Genomic DNA, 13,718 nt, shown 5'->3' with positions numbered 1-13,718 from the left:
TTAATCTTATCATCTTCATCATTAGTACAACCTGATTTTAATAAGGAATTCTGTATTAATGTTGATGGTTCCAAGATCAGCGTAGGAGCAGTACTTTGGCAACCGGATGAAGATGGAAATGGAAATGTCATTCAGTATATCAGTCGCACTTTGAAAGGAGTTGAAACCACGTACAGTACACACACATGAAATAGAATGCCTTGCTATTCTTTATGCAGTGGAAAAGTTTACAGTTTATATTACTGGAAGACATTTTACAATCTACAGTGATCACAAATCTTTGTGCTGGCTAGAATCAGTAAGGACACTGAACCCTAGGTTGAACCGATGGGCACTTAAGCTACAATCATACAACTTTACAATCGAACATGTATCTGGTTCTCAAAATCCAGTTGCTGATACGTTAAGTCGTTATCCTATTAGTAAATCACCAGTGACTACGATTAAAGAAATGTACGTAAATCATGTAATCTCTGATGTAGAACCCAATTTCTGGCGAAGTGCACAAGAGAAAGATCCACTTTGTTTGTCATTAAGAAGAAAATTGGAGTCCCACGAAGTAAATCTGATAATTAAAAGGAAGTATTCCGTTCATGATGGCATACTATTTTTCAAACCTTATGTAGATGATAATTGGAAGATAATAGTTCCTAGTGCTTTAATTGGAGATGTTTTGTATAAACAGCATGAGTAATGATAGATGTAATGAGTAAATTTGTGATGGTTTATTGTCTTCGACGTGCAACCTCAAAGGAAATAATTAACAAGTTTGGAATTTACTTTAATCATTACCCAAAGTGTAAGGTAATTCTCACCGACAATGGTTCGCAATTAAAGTCAACTGAATTTAAAAGTTATTTGGATTTTGTGAGTGTTAAACATGTGTTAACTTCATCATATGCACCTTTTGCCAATCCTATTGAACGTTATAATAAAGAGCTGGTGAGACTATTAAGAATGTTTTGTAAGTAGTATAACCATAAACTTTGGTTTAATTATGTGAATATTGTCGTTCATCTATTGAATAATTCAAAATCTGAAACAACTGGTTTCACACCATCTGAACTTTTTATGCATGTTGATTATCACGATGAAATAATAGACAAAATAAGTTGCCCAGATGACTTGAAACATTTACCCTGGAAGACAATGGCTGAAGCAAATATAAAACAGAAAAAACAAAATATTAAAAGGGATTTTAATGAACCTAAGAATCTCGATAAAATCTGGTGACCTGGTTCTTCTTAGAAACCATCTTAAAAGCAAAGCTATTAGTGATAGCATTCACAAATTTTTCAGCTTATATGTTGGTCCTTATCAAGTCAAGGACGTTAAGAATAACCAAGCACATTTAATATCATTGTCGACGCCAGCAAAGAAACAAAAGGAGAACTTAACATATCTTAAACTTTTCAATTGTACAGAAGAAAAAAGAAGAGAGCTATTGAAAGCAAACAATGTGTACCCAAATGATTTTTGTGTATAATGTTGTGTTTATTTTCTGTGTTCTCAATGAAATATTTGTGTATATTTGTCATAAATTTTGCATCTTTGTATAAAGAGAATATGACATAGAAAATGGCCTAAATTATGTATGAATGGCATGCTTGAACGCAAATATTTGTATTGCGTTAATGTTTGTAGAAAGCAGTTTGTAATTGTGCCCCTTTATTGTAAATTTTCTTCATTTTCGACAATTTAATGTATATTGAATAATTGCCTCATGCAGAAAATGTTTCCGGTTTCAGTTCCTTTTGTTTCATTGCGATTTCATCATGCTACGAATGCAATTTTTACACTGTCTGATTTGGATGCACGTCTGTTAACACATACTGCCGAGTTTTAGCGATTACTTAAGGTTTTGTTTAATTTATGTTTTCGTGGTTAGGTTATGCAGGTTAGGTTTAGTTCCCTTAGCATTAAAATAACATTTCAATTCGGTGCTAAGATCACCGACGTTAAAATAAAGTCCCTAAATGCATTCTACTAAGGTTCCGATTTACTTCTACATTCATTCCCACGCTTCTACGATATTTACTGTCGCTTGTCGACGGAGAATATCTTGGTCATAAGAAGTGCGTAAGGTAATTTTCAGTTGTTTTTATCAACATAAATAACTTTTTTCGAGTGCAAACAGTGCTCATAACTTTATGGAAGGTTCAAATTTCGTGTGACAATGATTTCCAAAATTCTACGATAATTAGTCTTTGTGGTTGGAGAAATTATAAAACAATCTGAACCGTTACCCAAACATTTTCAATTAGAATCTGCTTCTGTAGCTTGTTGCACAGAACCTTGTTAACATAGGTGTGAGGGGAGGGGGGGGCATACGTCCTCTAGTCTTATTAGCACATTTAACACCAACTGGTTGCTTTATTACATACATACCTTGATTTGCCGACAGCTGCCTCACCAACAATTATAATATGCATATCTTGGATCGTATTCACCATTTCAAAATCATCTTCTTCCTTGGTAGTAAATTCGTCATTGTTTGGTGGGAATTCTGTCCATAACCTTTGTTTTTTTCTACCTTTTCCAAACATTGCTTGCAATTGGCCTCACGTACTCTTTAAGTACAGCACATACATCAAAGTAAAAAAAAAAAACATGTTTTGGATGACTTCTCTAGCAGATTACACTCTACAATCGTTTATGGAACTTCGGGAGATCGGGAATGACCCGACTCTTCTTCTTCTTTCTTTTGGCCCTATCAACCTTATGTATTGCACCGACTCACGAGTTTGACTATGTTTGACATTTCTGTGTGTCCGTGACGGGTCTCACTTATAGCACAAAGTGAAACTAACCTTTCGTTGACGTCACCAGTGGCGTACGCAAGGGGGGGGTTACCGGGTTTAACCCCCCCCCTTGAGCTTTTGAAATATTATGGAAAATGCTGTAGAAAAAAATAAAAGTGGCTAATTTATCAAAGTCAAAGATCTGCGACAGTAACAATAATAATAATAATAATAGTCTACCAATAATAATAATTTGAATTATTATTTCCATGCAGCATGGAGAAAAACACAACATTCCAAACACAATCTAAGCGGCCGCAAAGTTCAATTTTGCAATTTTTTTTTGCAAAAAAGTCGCGCAGTGACTCTCGTGTGAATTGTGAAAATTCCTTGCTTCGTCGCAGGTAAAGGTAATGTAAATTTCCCCGTTCATATAGCACCGTGCCAGTCATTCTCGATCTCGGCCATTTTGCAGGGGATGTGATCAGCACCATGCTCCGACAGCCTTTATCCCCAAGGGTTGCTCTCAGGTACCCATTGATATGAGGCTGGGTGCGGAGACAAGGCTGGAAAAATTCCAACCAATTCCGGGAATCGAACCCTGATCTCCCACGAGGTTGTCAGACTAGACCAGCGCGGCTCCATGAATGAGTTTCATATTTTGATTATTTCAATAAATTTAATATATTTGCTTGTTTTTATGGATTTTCTCACACTTGTCTCACCTATCATATACAAATAACCGTTGACTAGACAATTATTTCGTAACATAGAAACAAAAAAATGTAATTTTGTTCTTTTGCTTTCATAAATATATATTTATGTAGATCTCTACTACTTAATAATAGTAGTGATATAAGTAGTAACAGCAGCTGCATTAGTAGTACTATTAGTAGTAATTATATTAATTAATTAATTATAAGTATTATTAATTACTTAATTATGATTATTATTAATTAATTAAAGTATAATAAAACAATGGTAATGTGAATTTGTAGAAATTTTTCGCTATAACCCCCCCCCTTGATGAAATCCTGCGTACGCTACTGGACGTCACCGATAAATGTTCTCATTCAGTGGTGTGGCCATGATTTTCGAAAGGACGGGGTTACGCATACTTTTTTTTTAGTAGTCAGCCCTTCTTTTGCCATCTTCTTCTGCCTTTGGCTTTTTTTTACTAATACTTAGCCAAGGGGGGGGGGGGTAGAGGCCCACCCAAATAGAATAAATACATGATATATTTTATTTAGATAACGCAAAGTAACAACCTAGTAAAGAATTATAATATAAAGCACACAAAGCGGCCTTAACAATTGACTAACATAAGTCGGTTTTATTTTTTTAAAAAAATGAAGAACGTTTCTGGCAGTTGGGTTTCTCCCTTTCATTAACGTGTGATTGAAATATAAACGTAAACAAATCGTCATTTGTTCGCAGTTAGGACATGCTGGAGTACTTTTCGTTAATCGGTTTCCACAGTGGCGTATACTGAGTCCAAGATGTGGGCTATCTCACTATGTCACGTGGTCCTAGGCTATGAATAGAAATAAGTTTACCAACTCCTAAGAAATCAGGTTGCCAACTCATAGGAAATCAGGTTGCCAACTCATAGGAAATCAGGTTGCCAACTCATAGGAAATCAGGTTGCCAACTCATAGGAAATCAGGTTGCCAACTCATAGGAAATCAGGTTTGCCAACTCATAGGAAATCAGGTTGCCAACTCATAGGAAATCAGGTTGCCAACTCATAGGAAATCAGGTTTGCCAACTCATAGGAAATCAGGTTGCCAACTCATAGGAAATCAGGTTTGCCAACTCATAAGAAATCAGGTTGCCAACTCATAGGAAATTAGGTTGCCTACTCATAAGAAATCACGTTGCCAACTCCAGAATCAGCATCTTCATCTCACTGATATGAATATTATTATTTACAATTTCTGATCGATTTTTCTCCTGTATTTTATCCTTTAGACTTCAGGCTTCGCAGATAGCCCAGCTAGCCTAGAATATACGCTCCTGGGTTTCCACTCTTGACGATTGTTGTCTTGTTCTCTTGTGTTTCTTGGAGCAGCGGTGTCTTTGATATTTGTCTTCCTTTCTCGACTTCATTTACAATTAAACAAATCAATTTTATCAGCTGTTGTTCATTCGCAACGTTCTATTTTTAGTTTGCGAGCAGTTGGCGGAGTTTGTGGCATGATGGTGTGCGTTTACGTATTATACCCGCATATATATATATATATATATATATATATATATTGCTATTATTTGTAGAAAAGCAGACCCCGTGGCGGAGTGGTTAGCACATCGCGTTACGACGTCAGGGGGTCCCGGCCCGGGTTCGAATTCCGGCCAGGGCATGGCTGTTTGTGAGTGTGTATTCATCAAATTTCATCAATTATCTCCATCTTCGCAAATTAGCCAAAAGTGGCACAAAAAGCGAAGTAAAATAAAGCAAGTCAATCACAATCAATATTTGGAGAAAGTTCGTGTAAATCAACGCTCGTTTAATCTTTTCTGGCTTGGTCTGTGTGAAGGTAAAATTTTAATTAGTCTGGTATGCTAGACTTCGGGGAGGCAGGGCATTTTCTGCCACACACCCCCCCCCCCCCAATTCACGTATAGGGACAGATATAGGTATATATTTACATATATAAAATATTGTATGCCAACCTGGCCCCCTTCCCCTAATTTATTTTAAGTTGCAGCCTCTCGGCAGATAAAGAGGGCTTAACATGTCGGGTAAACGAGTTACCGATAATGAAGCATTCCACCGAATAACGCTGTATGGCACTTTTGGGAATGTGCTGAGTTACCAATGGAATCATACTGCGGCCCTGCGACTACGGGCTACAAGCTGGCCAGTTATAAGGTAGGATGTTGCTCAAAGATTGATACTGTGCTTGCATGAGGTTTTATGTTTTTTTCTATTGTAGTACAGTAACATACTACAGGTTTTATCGGTTGTTCTCGCAATCACTGAAATGTGCCATACAGCGTTATTCGGTGGAATGCTTCAATCTTAGACAAGATAGTAAAAAGCCTAAACTTGATGATGCCATCCATAAAAGTCATTCTGATGCTAGTATAGAGGAATTTGAAGGTATTTCATCAGTTGAAGTTGGTTCAGAAGACAATAGAAGGAGACGTATCGGTAATTCTGCTGTTTCAAACTTCCTTCCCAGTGATATTGCCGAAAATCCAATTCCCATTTCCATCATCCTAAAAACGCTGCCTACTTTGACCGTAATTTTAACTCTGCCCTTGGGTGGAGCAAGCGGACCGACCGCGGTAGGAGCTGATTTCTGGGGGCGCTAGTGATCAAATTAAACTTCTAATACGTAAAAAAAAAAAAAAAAAAAAAAAAAAGGTTAAAATTTTTATCCAAAATTCTATTTATTATTCCAGTAACTGTGACTAAATGAATTTTGATACAATTAATCTTTTCTGTTATCAGTTGAAAATAATTTTTCCCATCATTGTATTGCTAGTATACAAGCTTCATTTATCTTGTAAAAGAATAGAGCTTCTCTTTAACCGATGAAAGTGTATTTCGCTTTATTTTTATAATATTCTTCTTTTCTTTTACAAAATTCAGATTTATATGTCGAATTTTTTAACACTAATAAACATTTCTTACAATATATTTGTAATAATTACATTATAGGTATAAACGTAAGACATGAAGAAATGATCCAGTACAGCATAACGTTGGTTGGGGGGGGTGGGGAGGCACCCTCATGAAACGTCGTTCCACCTTGAAAAATTCCTAAGGACGGAATTCATGTGCTCCAAGACTATACATTGACCAGTCTATAATAAACTTTACCTTATCTTTAACTTACGTCTTCTGTCTTTTCGGGACCCCTTTACCTCGGGTGCCTAGGGGCACCGCCCCGGCTGCCCCAGCCTAGTTACGCCCCTGCAGATAAGTACACTTTCAATGCGTTTGTTGCTGCGTAAGCCCTGATCGCATTGTTTCAACAATCGCTGCAACGCTCTCCCAACACTCATGGAGGGAAGGTTAGATAGAAGGCGCTTGTTTCCTCCCCTCTAAACTGCATCAAATAGATAATTGTTGAATGATTTGTTCAGGGAAAAGACAGTCGTACAAAATATTATATATATTGTCAATAAAGGGACCAAGGAAGATGTTTTTTTTAAAAAAACGGGGGTTTCGTTTTAATGTATCCATTTTTATGTATTAATGGTATATATTGTGCTTTCATTTAAAAATAATATTATTAGTGAAATGCAAGGAAAAGCTATAGTCGTTTTTCATTTTTTTAAATTTTTTTTTGCAATAATTTTACCTTTTTTTGTCCCTTTTAGAGGAAAATGTTTCTCTTTAAAATCCGGTCTCAACTGATAACAATACGACCAGGCCAGTCTTTGTTGTACGCGACTCTTCCATACGTACTCGCGAAGCCAGCATAAATGTATCCAAGCTCCATGGGCACTCTCCTTCGTGAGAAAATCTCTTTGACAAGTTTAAATAGTTCGTCTTCTGTGAATGGTATATTATTTGAAGCAAAAGTTAATTTATCTATAGCCTACGGGTATGGAAAGTAATACTTCTTCCTTTGTCATGTTCGTATATTATTATGAGTCTCGGCGCAGTTGAAAAGTTTCCTTTCAGTTCTAACCTGCTTAGGCGTAGAGATATTTCGAAATCGTCGGATATTTTTTTCTGGATTTATGGTTTTTGCATGTTTCTTCTGGTATAGGTGGTTTGAAGAGTATAGGTTTGCAAAAGTTAGGATATTTTTCAGAGGGTTTGAAGGCCGGTGCGTTGGGATTAGGCTAAGTGAAGGTCGAGATTCCGGAGTGAACGCCAGGGGGTACTCGTTGCAACTGCGCTGTTTACTTGCAACAAAGGGGCGGTGGGGGGAGATGACATGAGTTGTTGAGAGAGAGAAGTGAGGCTTGGATCCATAGGTGATTCCTGGAGGGTGTCGGGTGGGGTTGTGAAAGATGTTAAGTTGTGTATTTCTGGCTGGCAGCCCAACGCGATACCACTGGGAGGAGGGGATGTGGAAAGCAAGGAGTGGCTGTCGGATTCTTCTATTTCAGAAGGTACCAGGAACAGTGGCGGATTAAGCTTCCTCGCCGCCCCTAGGCACAAACGTAATGTGCCCCTTCTCAAAAGAAAAGTAGTAACTTATTTGCACTGACCCAGTACGCAAGTTCCGTCTGAATATGTGATTGAAAATGGTTCCCCAAGGTCCCAACAGATTTCTGCCTTGTTAAGAGTGCCAACTCGTACTTTTTGTGTTCTTCAGAATTTTCGTGTGATGCTAGAATAATTGAAATGTTTTTCCAGTCTGAAATGCCCTGAGTTGCGATGTTTGTCTTGCCCTTGAACAACCTGCATGATGCACAATAAACGGCACCAGTGCTGCACGAATATAACAAATAATTCCGCAAAATTGATTCTCCATTTACAAGTTTACGAAAAAAACACTATTATTTAAAAATCTTGTCTTGCCTGCTATGAGTCTTTGCGATTTAGAAAAATCGTTTTCAACATTCTGATTAATTCCACGTCTTAGAAGAATGTCAATTGTAGACTCATTCAGACACCACTCGGCAGGATCGTCACTAACGAAATTTGCACTCTCACTGTCAATCAGGAACTCCTACGAACTGAGGGGACACTATCTCAGGTGCACTTTCATCCTCCACTAAACCCACAATATTTTCGACATTTTGCGTTTCACAGAGTTCACTCGATGTAGTCGCTTCCACTTCAATTTTTGGACTGCTTTCGGAAATCACTTGTTCCTTTCGCCTAAAAAACGTGTCCACTGTACCAAGCTTTTTCTGTAAGGTTGCTTCTCTTTCACGCTTTTCGTTTGCAAGTTTACGAAAAGCCGCCCCACTTAACTTTGTTCGCTTCACGCTGCCTGCTGCATAAAAAAAAAACACCAAATCGCAAACGCACTAGCAACAAACTGAATGCACCAGCCAGAGAATCCAGTAAGACAAAAACTAGTTGCGGTCCACGCGAAAGCTGCACTCACTCACTCACTTATCAGCAGTCAAGGTAGATAGATCAGCAGTATTCATGTGTTTTTCTTTTTTTTTAAGACTTGCATTGTTACAGATGAGAGTTTCAAACAATCAGTCTTCTTTCCTGCCTGGCCATTAACAAACGCTTAGTGGAAGATCGAGGGGTATGTATTTACAAAAACAAACCAACAAAGGCTGGGCGGCTTGCATTGTCATTGTAAGCGATAAAAGCCACGGCACAGGTTAAGGCTCCTTCATACATTTGACGAAAGTCGAATCTGAGGAAGAAGAAGAAAAAAAGGAGGGTCATGTGGGTTGGTTTTTGCGTGGCTTACTCTGTAACGTATCTCGGACGTAACCGAGTACGTCACGAGATTGGCAGTCTTCACAGTTTGCTTGGGTCTCAGCTTCTACTTCCTCGTAGAGCTCCGACACAGTAAATAGTCCCTAACGAACCTACACAAGTTATGTTAAAGAAACAGCGAAATGATTTTAAAAAAGTATAAAAGATTACCTACACATGGAAACAGATCTTCATATGAGATCGTTGAATGTAGGCATTCGCTGTTTACGGTTCACGGCTGACGGGAGAGCAGTTGGGGTGGGGTGGGGTACCTGAGGGGAAACAAACACAATCGCTTGCAAGGGAGGAAGGACGAAAATGTGTTTGTTGTGAAGCAGTTGACCATCTGGCGCGCAGGCGAACGAAGAAAACAAACATGAATTATCGTTCTTTTAACACGTAACGAATTTTTCATGGATAGTAAATCCGTAATTTGATGACAAAAGATTCTCAAACATTCATGAAATGGAATAGTAAACACAGCGCGCTTTCATGTCTTGAATCTTGGATATATCATTATGTGGGAGAGGCAGGGAGGGGAAAATGCACTTTCTCTCTCTCTCTCTCTTTTTTTCTCTTTTTAATTTCCATAAAGAGAAAGAAAAATCGAAAACTGTTCCTATTTTGTATCTACAGTTCCTAAATAGAAATTACAATTTTTGTAACTATAATTGGCGTACGCAGAATTTTGTCGCGAGGTGTTTCAAGTTTGTTTAGATTTTTGTATTTATAGTAATAATAACAATACATTGTTTTTTGATTGATTGATTGATTTGCTTTATTTTACTTCGCCTTTTGTGCCACTTTTGGCTAATTTGCGAAGATGGTGATGATATGATGAATGAACACTCACATACAGTGGCGCAGGAACGGGGGGGGGGTACAGGGGTACATTGTACCCCCAAATTTTTAAAGGGGGTACTGTACCCTAGTAAATCGAGTTGTACCCCCTTTTGGTAATTTTACAGCAGACGGAAGGTGCTACTGTTAAAAGAACCTATTTTCAATTCACCCAATAAAAAAAGTGTATATTGTTTATAATTTATGAGCATTATCTTTCTTACCACAGAAATTCAATCCATTGCAAACTTATTCTATTACATTGTGCTTGCTACTAGTTAGTTCATTGACCTGTGTTCTTGGTAACCTCCTTAAGGAGATGAAAATTGTTTAAAATGTGTGTGGAACGATGGAACCATATTTGCTCTCAGAAAATCATGCTGCAGACGAATGCTAAAGAAGTGGTCTCGTCGATTCGAAGATAAGATACAAATCTTCATCAGAAGAGTATATGACTGACTCCATTTTCTTTTGAATGTTTAAAATGTAATTTTTCGAAACGAAATATTTACACAAACGAGACGAGACACGACAGACCAACTTGGGGGGGTACAATGTACTCCTGTAGCTCACCCATATTTTTCATAACTTTGTAAGATGGTGTACGGAAAACTATACTTAAACCTATATTTTAAGATATTTTTTTGGAAATCGAGTCCCGATTAGCCTATTTGAGCATGAAGTGAATCTAGAATAAGTTTTAATAACTTCAGAGTGGAAACCGAAACAAAAATAAGCACAAACAAGAACGAGAAGGACCTCACCACACAGGAGATGAGATGAGGCTGTGACAATTCTCGACTCATCGCATAGCGATATCATTCCTAGGTGAAATTAAATTTTTCCTATACATTTAAACAGGATGCAATTTGCGACTTTATCAGGGGAACTTACTTTTACCTATGTATTAGGGTATACTTATAATTGGATATTAATTGCTTATAATCTAATTGTGATATCGAATGCAACACAAACACAACGCCATTTTAAGTTAAACCCTAAAGTCAAACTGTACATTACATTAGTCAGATGAATGAACGACATAAATTAGATTCACTGCAGGTTCTATTGGTATATTTTGGATTGGATGGATTCACAAGGTGTTTGATTCATTTATTTTATTTATTTTACTTCGCATTTCTGCCACTTTTGGCTAATCACGAAGATGAGGATGAGTGATGATATGATGAAATTGATATACACTCACAAATAACACCCATGCCCAGGCCGGGATTCAAACCTGGTACCTCTGACGTCATAGCGCGCTATGCTAACCCCCATCGTCACGGAGGCCGGCGAGGTGGGAATGCGTTTTGGATTTTCTCTGTAGATGCGAAAATTTTTAACTGTGACGCGCACATGCTTTTGCTTACATTAAAGTTTACCTTTTCACATAAACGAGAAATTGACATGTCACCCAAAAACACACGCATGCACCTGCATTTAATACCATTACATACGAAAAGAAACCTTGGCCGGCTCTTCATATTGTCCACCAACGATTGAAAAAAAAAAAGAAGTCATGAGCATATAACTTCCCTTGTTTCCTCGTTTTTGTATATGTAATGATAAAGTGCTTGCAGAGTGTCATTAGGTACAGCTAATTGTAATCATATAAGAAATAAATGCTTTGTCAAATGTTTCACAAATATTTCAAACTTAAACTTCTTGTGAGTTGATCGGGAACCATCTCAACTCGAGTTTTATTTTCTTTTTTAATACAACGCCCCATAGGTGTCTGAGAAAATACCAAATACATGGCTTCTAAAAGGCATTGGATGTGGTACACATCTGCCATAAATTTTTTAAGATATTTTTATGCGTAGCTATGGCACTTTAAAATTAGAATGAAAAGAACTGAAGTGGAACTTCATAAGTATTATATATTTAATAATGTAATTTCTATATCCATTGGGTGGGAGATGATTATTTCTGGTTGGGGTGGCCCAAGATCCTCCTCATCCCCTTTAATCTCAACCTGCATTAAAATGAATAGATGTATCTTTGTTCGCAATTTTCACATTTAAAACTCCTGATTTTCCGTTCCGTTAAATTAAAACAAACCCCGAACGAGGTCCAGAGCTTTATATGTTTCAGAATTTTTACCTGGTTTTAAAATCCGTTTTTTTTTTAAATTCTAAGAAAAACAAAGAAAAAAATATTTATGCAAAATATGCATTAAATAACAGGACATTCGTGTGTGTTTTTCTAAAATATAATATTTCACATCATACTTAGATATCAAGGACGTATTTAAGGGGGGGTTGCTGATCCCCCTCCCCGAAAGACTTACCAAGTAGTAAAAGTAAATAATCAAAATATTGTTTGGCTTTTGTTCGATGATTATTTCCGCTGAACTTATTGAAAGGCAAGGAATTTGACGCATACAGCTTTGAAGGGTTCCAAACATTTATGGACACTACTAATATCATCCATAATCAGGAACTTTATTTTTCATTAATTGGATCCAACTCCTTTTTTGTTATTTAATAAATATTCAATTATTTTTCTATTTGACATTAAATTCCTTGCCAGGGCAGTTGTTTTTATGCAAATCTTGTCGATCTTAACTACACGTAAGCTAGATAATGAATACGTGCTGTTATATCTATATTATTTTACTATGTTTTACCTATTCATGAAATAATAATAATTCATTATTAATTAATTTACATATTTAATTAATATTTTAATTTAATTAAATATAATAATAATTATTATTATTGTGACACTTGGTTTGAAGTAGTATGTGTGTGTGCGTATATATATATATATATATATTGAATTTTGTACCCCCCCCCAAATGCAAAACGTTCCTGCGCCACTGCTCACATACAACGATGCCCAGGCTAGGATTCGAACCCGGGACCCCTGGCGTCGTAGCGCGATGTGCTAACCACTCCGCCACGGGAGCCGGCAATACATTGTTTTTATTATAACATTTATTAACAATAGTAATCTAATAATATGAACTGTTTATATTTTTGTGTGACACTAGTTAGTTTAAAACAGAGCACGAATTAAACATTTCTTCAGTTTGTCCAGTCAGTGATCACAACAGGTTCATTGAATGGACAGTGTTCCATAAGATATACACATATCATTCTGATCATGTACAATTAACTACACGTATGCTAAAATTGTAGTATTACAACTTTGCTTTTACAACGAGAGCAAAGTTGTGCGTTACTGAATTAGTAGTCTTTCTGTATTATTTTCTGCAGATAAAGTTTATTTCGTGGTGAAGAGTAATGAATGGGATGATGAGAACAGACATTGCCATCTACATAGCAGGGAACGGAGTAGACTGGTTTTTCTCGAGGTACATTCATTTTTCTTGCTTAAGTAACAGTTTCTTATGTAGATATACCGGGTGGGCCAGACTCAATTAGGCAGCTTTTGATTAGATGTTATTTTTATTTTTTCTTCATTTTATTTTTATTGACAAATGTTAACAATTCCAACGGCTATAAAATTGTTACAAAAATGGAATCACACACACATAAGTCATTGATTTTTAAGATAGTGGTCGACCTGGGCACCATCTAAGTCAACACAGGCTTGTAGACGCAAAGCAACATTTTCACACGCCTTCCTACACATGTTAACCTGAACATTCTTGAACTCCTGAACAATTACCTCACGCATATGTTGCTCACTGTCAATGGGATTAGCGTACACCTTGTGTTTGAGGTAACCCCAATGGAAAAAGTCTGGTGGGTTGATGTCGGGTGATCGGGCTGGCCAGTCCACAGGCCCTCGACGGCCAATCCAGCGATCAA

The 13,718-nt window shown here is 37.1% G+C and overlaps 1 protein-coding gene across 1 annotated transcript in view; it reads right to left on the bottom strand.

Annotated features, from left to right (window-relative positions):
• Positions 1-2,638, bottom strand: part of LOC145994610 (ras-related protein Rab-18-B-like) — a 51,714-nt gene extending 49,076 nt beyond the window's left edge. Inside the window, exon 1 of the mRNA XM_083130661.1 lies at positions 2,389-2,638. Coding sequence (XP_082986787.1) covers positions 2,389-2,546 — 158 coding nt within the window. The 5' untranslated portion in view covers positions 2,547-2,638. The remainder of the gene's footprint in view (positions 1-2,388) is intronic.
• Between the last annotated feature and the right edge of the window lie 11,080 nt (positions 2,639-13,718).

This window comes from Lepisma saccharinum, chromosome 11 (genome assembly GCF_977018435.1).
Source record: "Lepisma saccharinum chromosome 11, izLepSacc3.1, whole genome shotgun sequence".
Taxonomy (NCBI): domain Eukaryota; kingdom Metazoa; phylum Arthropoda; class Insecta; order Zygentoma; family Lepismatidae; genus Lepisma; species Lepisma saccharinum.
This window is presented reverse-complemented; position numbering and strand designations above follow the sequence as displayed.